This window comes from Plasmodium fragile, assembly GCF_000956335.1.
Source record: "Plasmodium fragile strain nilgiri unplaced genomic scaffold supercont1.6, whole genome shotgun sequence".
Classification (NCBI taxonomy): Eukaryota; Apicomplexa; class Aconoidasida; order Haemosporida; family Plasmodiidae; genus Plasmodium; species Plasmodium fragile.
Genome location: NW_012192586.1, coordinates 391,084 through 401,587, shown reverse-complemented (window position 1 = coordinate 401,587; position 10,504 = coordinate 391,084). Strand labels below are relative to the sequence as shown.

General features: G+C 42.3%; 5 protein-coding genes across 5 annotated transcripts; 4 read left to right on the top strand and 1 right to left on the bottom strand.

The window, feature by feature from the left end:
- Positions 1-60: 60 nt before the first annotated feature.
- On the top strand, positions 61-366 carry AK88_00797 (uncharacterized protein; the record flags this gene model as incomplete). Its single annotated transcript, XM_012478441.1, has 1 exon — positions 61-366. The coding sequence occupies one exon, from the start codon at positions 61-63 to the stop codon at positions 364-366; it is 306 nt and encodes a 101-aa protein (XP_012333864.1).
- A 1,437-nt stretch (positions 367-1,803) lies between these two features.
- Positions 1,804-2,499, bottom strand: AK88_00796 (uncharacterized protein; the record flags this gene model as incomplete). Its single annotated transcript, XM_012478440.1, has 1 exon — positions 1,804-2,499. The coding sequence occupies one exon, from the start codon at positions 2,497-2,499 to the stop codon at positions 1,804-1,806; it is 696 nt and encodes a 231-aa protein (XP_012333863.1).
- Positions 2,500-3,550: 1,051 nt separating this feature from the next.
- AK88_00795 (uncharacterized protein) lies at positions 3,551-5,251 on the top strand (the record flags this gene model as incomplete). The annotated part of the gene is made up of 1 exon (XM_012478439.1): positions 3,551-5,251. One exon carries the CDS (start codon positions 3,551-3,553, stop codon positions 5,249-5,251), a length of 1,701 nt encoding a protein of 566 aa, XP_012333862.1.
- Positions 5,252-7,044: 1,793 nt separating this feature from the next.
- On the top strand, positions 7,045-7,835 carry AK88_00794 (uncharacterized protein; the record flags this gene model as incomplete). Its single annotated transcript, XM_012478438.1, has 3 exons — positions 7,045-7,215; positions 7,474-7,605; positions 7,728-7,835. 3 exons carry the CDS (start codon positions 7,045-7,047, stop codon positions 7,833-7,835), a joined length of 411 nt encoding a protein of 136 aa, XP_012333861.1.
- Positions 7,836-9,611: 1,776 nt separating this feature from the next.
- On the top strand, positions 9,612-10,273 carry AK88_00793 (uncharacterized protein; the record flags this gene model as incomplete). Its single annotated transcript, XM_012478437.1, has 3 exons — positions 9,612-9,658; positions 9,811-9,924; positions 10,195-10,273. The coding sequence occupies 3 exons, from the start codon at positions 9,612-9,614 to the stop codon at positions 10,271-10,273; spliced, it is 240 nt and encodes a 79-aa protein (XP_012333860.1).
- Positions 10,274-10,504: the final 231 nt, after the last annotated feature.

The window sequence follows — 10,504 nt, the reverse complement described above, 5'->3', positions numbered from 1 at the left end:
ATCGCACTAGTATTTTTTTTTTTTTTTTTTTTTTTTTTTTGTACCTTCCCGCAGGACTTCATGCAACCGGTAAAAAAAACAGTCATATCCAAAAACATAAAGATTGTGAAAAAGCCTGATGATATAGGCGCATCTCCTGTAAAAAGCGACTATGGAAGTTCGCATAAAGACGGAGGACAAGCGGGTGCAAACAGCGCAGACAAGTCTAAATCTGGAGCAACTGATAATAAATCGAAAGGCGGTGCGGACAGCAATGCACAAAAAAATGCGAATGCCAGTAAAAATGCCGCCGGAAGCAGTGGAGGAAATGCGCAAGTGGGGTTATTCTCCTGGCTGTGGAGATACTTTCCTAAAAACAAGGCCTAATTTTGCCAAGGGTCGTCGCTTCCCTTTGGTGGAAAAGAACAACATGAAGATGAAGCAGGTTGTACTACTGGCAGAACCTGAAGAAGCGCACAACAATCGAGACGATCACGTCTGTATCGGCCGTGTGAACAGCAAAAAATGCGGCCTCAGTTTGAAAGAGCGGGACACATTTAGTACAGACAATGCCCGCCAACGTACGTTCATTATTCATCCCCTCCACGTTGCGTGCCTTTTGGGCCAATATTATGCACGCGGAGGTTCATTTGTAGCAGTGCCGCGTGTACGACAAATGTGTGTATAGAAAGTGAGCATGTGAGTACGCATGTGAGTACGCATGTGAGTATGCATGTAAGTATGCATGTATGTATGCATGTATCATGTATGCGTGCATGTATTATGTACGCGTGCCTGCGTCCCCCCCTCCCCCTTCTCCTCTTCACCTTTTTTTTTTTTTTTTTTAAATTGGACATCTATATATATATATACATATGCGTACGCACGTATGTCCGTACCCATATGTGTGCATATATGTGACTACGTGTGAACCCTTTCCTCCCCCCCCCAAGTGAGCATATATACATAGTGCATATAAGCGTGTAACGTGCATAGTGTGTGCGGCCAGCAGCTTAACATATGCTGTGCACAGGTCACGCCCTTATGATTCCTTTCATCACGTCACAACCACCATGTTTTTATTCCTGTTGTTATCTCTCGTCTAACACGTCTACCAAGGGTACCACGTCTGCTACGTCATTTTATGTTACTACTACGTTACCTTATTTTGCGTCATTTTGAGTTTTTTTTTTTTTTTTTTTTGCATTTCCCTTTTTAAAACACCTTTTTTTTTTTTAAAAAAAAATATGCTTTTTTAGTGCCGTTAAGACTTTATTCTCCCCCCAAAAAAATAAAATAAGAATATGAAAACAAGCGGAAAAGGAGTTGCCGTCATGTGGACAAGAAGCGGTCGCTCACTTCCACCACAACATACTCCCCCCATTCACATATGTGCACCAAACGTCCAAACGTGCGTAGAGTTATTCACCTTCAGGAGGTACCATTCGTTTGGAGAAAGGGCTGTTATCAAAGTGGTTGAAACAAAGTTTGAATGGAAGATAGATTCTCGAATTGAGGAACAACACAAGATTGTGCGGGAAAATATAAAAAAAAAAAAAAAAAATTCAAATAAAAAGAAGCAAATTTCAACATTTTTATACGACCCATTTATAATTTGCAGGTGGGGCAAATAAAAATGTTTGCTCTCCTTTGCAAATGTGTGAGCCGTGCCGATCGGTACGTGCGCTCAATGTCCTATATTGCATAGACGCAAAAAATTAAAAAAAAATGAACAAAAAAGTTTAACAATGGAGAAACCGCACATAGCGGTGTTGCCGTGAGCATATGGGCGCTCCACTGATTAAAATGTTCCGCAGCGATCTTTCAGAAGAGGCCCCACAGATTCTCAAACTCCGAGCATATGGTGGAGCAGCATGTGGCTGCACTAAGGCTGAATTCTGAAATGCTAATGTTGTCGTCTAAATTTTCAAGCTTGGTAATCGGATTGGAGTAGGCCACTGCTCCAATAAAAAATGTGATTGGTACATTTTCGTTCTGGAAATTCTGAACATAGTCAGGCAAATTTACTTTCCTCCCTTTTACAGACAAGCCAATTTTTTTTCCATTAATTGGTAAAATAGCGTTATAGTCATTTTTCAGAAATTTTAGCAAGCACAAATTTTTTTCATTCGCTTTTATTTTATATTTTCTTAAGAAGGTGACCATTAGGGATTCGAACTGGTCATACGTTTTTGGAATTTTTAAATTCGATGAGACAAAGAATAGTTGGTTGTCATGTGTTTTTATGTACACTTGCAAGTGGCCATATTTATTTAGTGCACTTTCTAGGAGGTGAATTAGGCACTGGTGTAGGATGTCTGGTCTGAAGTTTCTTATCTCTTCTTCCTTTTTTGTGTCTCTTAACAAGTGCTTATGTTTCATGCTGTTGGCTAGCTCGTAAATGTACCTCTTCGTTTCGATTAGCTGCAAGTGGGCCCCTTCAAGAATGATGATTACTCGTTTCTCCTTCTTGTCTTCCTCTGCAGGCGGGGGTGATACTTCACTTTCGGGCGTGCTCATCTTTGTTTTGCAGCAATGTGGGAGAGGAAGTGTGACAGGGGGACGCGCCGTTCTATATACACTGCGCAGGCTGGTTGTGGGGGGTAGACGCCTACTCGGCTCCAAGTTACATGCTGTCCCGTTTATTTCCCCTATACCGGCGGAAAACAGAATGGATAGGGCAAAACGTTTGCTCGGCGAGTTCGACCAAGGCGGTCAGTCTTGGGGGGCACGCAAAATGGTGAAATGGGAAACGACGTAATGTTATGCTACAAAAATGGCAAAAAAAGAATAAAGTCACCCATTTTATGCATATATATAATTGCTCTATACCAGACGTGGTTTCTTCCTTTTTCCCCCCCAAAATACGCGAGATCGTAGGGGCGACCTTTTCAAAGAGAATTATCTTTCACGCTAGGGGGTACAAAAAAAAAAGTGAAGCAGGAACATGGGACAAGAAGTCCATGGTAGGACAAATTGCCAGTGCAAAGAGCCGCGTAACAAATATAACGAGGGGAGAGTAACTGCCCATCCAGTGCAGACCACAACTAAGGGCACGATTTCTACTCAAAGGGAAACAAGCAACGGTAATGGTAATGATAATGGTAGCTGCAACGATAACGGCAGCGGCGCTATTTGGGTGTTAAAAAAAAAAAAAAAAAAAAAAAAAAAATTGCAGGATGGGAAATGCAACTTTTCTCTTTCGCCTGAACGGTTCATAACTTTTTTGAAAAAAAAAAAAAAAAAAAAAAAAAAAAAATTGGCTAGCCGTTGCATGGGGTGGCCACAAAAGGGCGCAAAAACATACACCAGTGGTTATGTTACATTTATACACTCCTGCTACAAAAAATTGCGCATCAAGGAAGGGATATAACACAAAAGGTTGAAGCCCCTTCCCGTCCCCCATAAAGGTGGTACACTACCTACGACAGGGGAGATAACCATGGGAGGAAGAGAAGAAGAAAAAAAAAAAAAAAAAAAACAGAATAAAAAACGCGGTCATATGGGGAAAAAGTAAGCCCAAGTTAGAGAAGTTAAACCCTGTTTGCAGAAAATAAGGAGAGTACAAAAAATGGCCAACTCCGGAAACACACGGATTTATCACTTGAAGGCCTTCCGAGAGTTAAGAATAGTGACCCTGGAAAAGTATACCAAATGTGAGGAGGAGGATGATGAAGAATGCGTTAAAGTGCGTTTATTGCCGAGCGGCAGTGGTGTAGGACACAAAAGCGAGCACAACAGCAGTGGCAGTGTCTCAAGCACGGCGGAAATATTTGGAAGAGAGTTAATCATTGATAAGGAATACAAATTTGGGTGTAACCAAAAATTTGCCATCTATACATTCACAGGATGCACAATTCAAATAAAAGGTCGAACGTTGCAGGAGTATGAAAGTGGCAACAACACAATGAAGGAGTACTTATCCCTATCGTATACTCTGGATGCCTACAGGAAGCTAGCCAAAAAAAAAAAAAAAATTGGACCCAGAGTTCTCATTACAGGAAATAACAACTCAGGAAAAAGTTCCGTTTCATTAATACTCCTCAATTATGCATTAAAGTCAGGATTCAAACCAATTTTTATTGAAGCAGATACAAAGTGTACTTGTGACAAGGTTGAATTGAACAGGGGACCTGGGATTATAAGTTCCTTTGTTTATGACCCAATGAACCGGATGAAGTGTGCACTAGACTATTACTTTGGCTACCTCGACCTCAATGAAGACATAAATTTGTACTACCACTTGAATGAGTGCATAAGCAGCTGCGTTCACTTGATGCTGCTGAACAATTTGAATTACGTCTCGTCTAGTGCCAAAACGGATGGAGAACAGGAGGGCATTTACGCCGCGGGTTTCATTTTAAACGTTCCCTCGGAAGCCGACCACCATGTCATTAACAACTTGATTGAAATATACGGCATAAATATCGTCATTGTGATTGATAATGCTTTTTTGCATTACTCACTGAAGGACCAGTACGGGGATGAGGCTAGTCGACGCGGCACGGACCGGGGGCGGGTCCTGTCCCGGGAGGGCGGTGCAGATTTTGACCGAGACTATCGCCGCCATTATGAGCGCGATTATGACCGCGATTCGCGGGGAGACTCTCTCGCCGAAGCGCACCGTACGCCAAGCGCTGTGTCCGGCATGCCCGCTACGGAAGAAGCGGGAGACGACAACAAACACACGGAGGATCCAGTCAGGCGAGTAGAAATTGTAGGCATGCCCAAGTACGAGGGAGTGATCCCATCAGATAATAACCGAGTAAGGTATTGTAAAAATATGTGGTACTACCAATATTTTACTAAAGATATTATTGTTACGAAGAACCTGTACAGGAAGAGCCACGTCATTTCCTTCAAGTATAGCTTAACCAACTTCATTAAATTAGACACCAATTTGGCTGTGCCTTTGTCGGCGCTACCAGCAGATGCAAGAGACATTCAAAGGGAAAACGTTACGGTCAGTTTGTATAATGGAAATATAAGTAACCTGACTCACTGCATTTTGGGAGTGTCCTACTCGAAGGACCTTCATTATGTACATCTCATGAATATAGCTGCGTTTGTGCATGTACAGAGTGTGCGTATGATCGAGGCGGAGGTGGGGGAGGATAGGGACAGGTGCGAAAAGGGCGCTGAGGAGGCGCAGGGAAATGTGGACACGCAAAATGACTACTTGATAGAAATTTTGTGCCCCCTGTCCGTCACCACGAAGAATCTGCCTCCGTACTTTGTCGTCCCAGGCAACGCCAAGCAGATGAAGTTTTAGCCGCGTAGATGTGGAAGCGGTGGCGCGGTAACGCCGTAACGCGATAACACATTCAACCCTAGGGTGGGCAGTTCCCGCCGGGCACCGGACGCCCTGTGTCCAACGCTGCGCACACGGCACAGCACCCGTGGAAAAAACCCTTTTTTGTGATTTTATTCCCCGCATGGGGGTATGAGACCCTTACCGTCTTGGGGGGGCACCCCCGTTTAGTTTGTTTTTTTTTTTTTTGTTTTTAAAAAGAAGTTTTTTTTTGGAACAACTCGTTTTAATCTGTCCTCTGCAAAAGTCCTACCTACGTAGTTTGCCATTTTTTTTTTTTTTTTCTTAAAAAGGCTACAAAATGGACAGAAGGCTTTTTCGAGCGGTGCACAATCTCGCCGCACAAATATGGGTGTGCCACCTGGTTGCCTTTTCGTTTTGGATGGGGCGCGACAAAAAACAAGCGTAGGAGAAATACCCATCGGGTAGTGAACCCTCGTTGCACTTTTAACACCTCACTGAGTTATATACTTTTCCCCAGCGTGTCTCCTCTAAGGAAAGTATCCTTGGGTACCCTGTTAAGGATAAGTTCATTTGAACTGGCGACATGTTGGGCAGAGAAGCGTCGTCATCAATTACCCGTTGTTGCAATTCTCGAGTGAATAATTCATTTGCGTTACTATTCACACAAGGGAGGGGTAATTCACCACGGGGAATTGTTTCGCTACATTTTTTTTGAAAATTTTCCAATTTTGATTTTCATTTGAGGGGACAAAAAGAAAACAGCAACATGTACGACTCTACAAATTTTTCCTTCCTTCCCGCAAGGTGGATGATGTACGGATATAGGAAGTAAAATGCCCCCTGTGCAGCCCCCATTTGGAGGGGTAATAAAAAACAAAAAATGTTACTATTTGAACGCGCCGGGTCGAATAAAAAAAGCAGCGTGCTACACCTCTTTGGGGAAGTCACCATAAACCAAGGCGGCGCCTCAACCCTTTTTTTTGTTCCCCCCCAAGAACGTGCCACCCATTTTTGTATATGCCTGATATATGCATACATTGGCCCCGTATGCCTGAGGGGGGTAGGGCGTACTACAGGCAACGAGTAAAAAAGCGCATCGTCAATTTGTGCTATTTGGGCCTGGAAAAAAATATATATATAACGCGACACCTTTATGGGTTATTCCCCGGTTTTTTTTTACCCCCCCACCTCGGAGGCAAAACATATAGGAGGCACTTTCGAGGAACATTTCGTCATGTGATGACGCAACGTTGACACTACCTTTTGGCGCTCTCTATGTTGACACAATTTTTTTTTATGCCCCTTTTTTACCACCCCCACAACGTTATATCACTTACTTTTTTTTTTATATTAATTTTGGGCACGTTAACTGGACATAATAATTGACCACGCGGTTTTCCTCTTCACGCCTACAAATAATAACAACAAAAAGGGAAAAAAAAAAAAAAAAAAAAAAAGCGAATTGCTGCTCCTCGTTGATGTTAACAATTTTTAAAAGCCAAAACGTTGGAAAAAAAAAAAAAAAAAAATAAATACATACATACGTACATGTTAACGTGATACATATAAAAAAAGAGTAAAGAAGCACATACCGTACCTGTGAGGTTTCACTATTTGTAAAATAAGTTAGCGTATTTATATAACTTCATCCTCCCACTGCCTTTTCGCATCTGCAAAAAAGGAGAAGTCCGTCATACACAAAAAAAAAAAAGAGAACTGATACATCTTGTTTGACTACTACACGTACTGGTTGAATTTTCCCCTGAATAAAATATCAAAGAAAAAAAAAAATGGTAGCCAAGAAGGAATCTAAAATTGTAAAAAAGCAGAAGAAGAAAAATGGAAAGAAGAGTCACGTAGCTGTGAAAAAACCCAAGGCTATGAAAAGCACAAAGGGAGTTAAGTACATCCTAGATTGTACCAAGCCAGTAAAGGATACCATCCTTGATATTAGCGGACTGGTAAATTTTCCACTCTATAATAAAATGCAAATGAGTTGACGCGCGTTACATACATGTGGAACCTGGTGTTCGTACGAGACGACCTCGTCAATTGACATGGCGGTCGAGACCTGCCGCTGTCCCTGCCTCTTCCCCCCTGGCCCCTTGTGCCGTTGTGGAAAGATGCGGGATGAGAGGAGCGCCCTTGTGATATATATATTAAATCCCATCGCCGTGTTATTATATTCCCTCTCCCCCCCCCCCTAATCTCAATCACAGGAACAATTTTTTAAGGACAAAATTAAGGTAGATAAAAAGACCAACAACCTGAAGAATAAAATAGTGGTGACCTCAGATGATTGCAAAATTTACATCACGGTTCACGTCCCCTTCTCTAAACGTTACATAAAGGTAAGGCTTTCGAACGAGCGACCCCGGTGTGCGGCAGTAGACTTTCCATATGCATATAAGTATATTCGTTTACATACGTGCACGTTATTCATTTTTTTTTTTTTTTTTTTTTTACCCTGCAGTACTTGGCGAAGAAGTACCTGAAGATGCATCAAATTCGAGACTTTTTGAGAGTCATTGCCAAGGGAAAGTTCGCTTACGAATTTAAATATTTTCAACTGAACAATTAACCAACAGAGGACAGGGCCACGTCCCTACAGGACAAGCCAAGTACACACACACACAAGCGCGTGGCGATGTATGTCTGCCGAATATGAATTGCGAACGATCAGCAGTTGTGCTGCCATACGGCGCGTATCGTTTTGCCCTGCCGTGGGAATGCTTTTTATACGTGTGTAACTCCCCCTATTGATACGCCGCCCAGCGGACTGCATTAATTTACTCCTCTTCAGCGGGGTGTTCTCCACTGTGTCGTTCTCTACAGGGCCGCACTGTAGTGGGCCGCTTTCTACTGGACCATATTTTTCTCTCCAATTATCTTTCCATCTTTTTATTTCCATTTTTTTTTTTTTTTTCTCTCTCTCTTTCTATTCCCAACGTGTAAGTAACTTGCATCCATTTTAATAAACGTTTAAAAAAAAGTTCTTCCCATTTTGAGAAAACGGGTAAGGTGTTTTTGCAGCGTCTTTGCAACGTCTTGCAACGTTGTGCAACTCTTTTCGGTCTGTGCGTGAATGCGCAAATGGAATGTAAAGGGGGGAATTAAAAAAAAAGGGTTCGCTTCCCCATTCCGTTTGTTCTCAAATTATATGTGCAAACTCTTTAAGACGCTCTGCAAGTATATTGCTGCTTCGTGACAAGCAACGGGTACGACGAGTGAAGTTCATTAAGCAAGCGCTTGAGCGGGGACAGGAAAAAAAACAAATATGCCAATGAGAATTCGAATGCGATGTCGACGTACAAGTCAGTAGGCACTCATTAAAAGAAAAACAGCGTCGGATATGCGTTAGCTTTTTTTTGTTGTTGCATACTTCCCCACCCCTATGTGTACGTCTTGCACTCATGCAAAAATGTATATCAATGTGGCCCTTTTGAAACAGGAGTCGTACTTTTGTGTTACGCGCAAAAAGGGGCATTTTTTGTTTTCCTCACAATTTAATTTAAAACTGCGTGATTAATTTTTTTTGTGAGTCATGTGGGGAATCCTCTATGTGGCATTCCTTTTTTTTAAAAAAAAAAAATACAATAAAAGCCTTCCATTATGTATCCCTCCCCGTGTTCGTTCATTTGAAGGAGCGACCCCAAAGCGGCTGCGCGAGTTGATCAAGTGCATGCTGTATGATCAGGAAAAAAAAAAAACAAAAAAAAAAAAAGAATTATATACTTCTTTATATATAAAAGAAAAAAAAAAAAAAAACGAACAAACAAACAATTACAAATAGCCCATAAGCACAACAGGAAAATTCCATCAAACGAAATTGAGAAATAGGAAACACGAACGAACCAGCGCGTGAGCCAAAACGCGACACGATCCAAAAGTGACCAAGCAAGCCATAACAAGGGGAACGCGAACGAACAGCAGTTTTTTTTTTTTTTTTTTTTTTTTGTCGCTTTCATCTGCCTCCACCCGCCTGAATCCTTTCCAACCACTCCTCTTCACGTCGGCTGATACGAAACGAAGAGAACTAGGGAACACAGGAGAACGAGAAGCAATTGATCCCCATTTATTATAGGTTGGCAAAAATTTGGAACAAGTGAGAGCTTTTTTTTGTTCGCCCCCTTTGCCGGGGAAATATACCATTACATTAGTAGGGCGATGACCTTTCCATGCTTGCGATGTTAATGGCACTGATATTATTGTTCACATGGGCTATTGTGTTCATGTGCGTACCACCTACGGGCACTTGCTTTTCGAGCTCATTCGGCATTTTTTTTTCCCACTCCTCATTTCTCCGTGCAGACCAAACCCCCCCTCCCCATATATATATATTAACCACTTGTGCAAAATGAATGCGTCACCTGTTATCGTCGGTGGCATGAGGACACCCGCCAGGTTAGCGAGCTGATGATATATCACAGCAAGTGTGAGAACCCACGACACACATATACCCCCCATGGGGAAACAATTTCCTAATTGGGTGTTTATGAAGTATAAAAGAAAACACTCGCAACATAAATGTATGTGCCTTTTTGTCCCCATGACAGACGAAGACAAAGCACAGGATCTCAATCGCACAATGGCAAACCGAGAGGAAGTAACGGAGGAAGTACCAACAGCATCGTTAAGTTTTATGGAGATGACTCACCAGGATTTAAATTGTAATGAAATGCATTCAGCGGGGCGTTTAACAAGGCGCTTGCACGACAGTGCTCTCTTGGGGAGTACCCGCGCATATGCGTTCGGCGCATCCCCAAGCACTCCGTCGTTATATTCCCATGGTGTTCATGTCATTTTGCATGTTCGTTTGTCTCTCACGCGCCCCCGCCACCTCATCATTCGTACATATAAACCGTGTGCATGTGTACCATCACGCTGATGCACTCTTGCGCCATGACTCATGTATCCCCCTGCACCCCCCCTCCTTGTAGAACCCCCCAAACGGTCCTTATCTCAACGCTGATCTTCATGGCGACCGTAGTGATACTGCACATTATTAGCAAAATTTAAAAAAAAAAAAAAAACACGCATGCACGCACGCACGTGTGGGTGTATATACCAATGTACGCAGGAAGACTTTTTTTTTTTTTTTTTTCCATCCCCCTGGGCTGATTTAGGGGTCTAACTCTCCCTGTACTCATATAAAGCGAAAATGTGAAGAACAGGAGGAAAAAAAAAAAACTGTTTGCATGTTTATATCTATTAAGGGTTTACCCATTTGTTCATTTATTCAGTTCACCA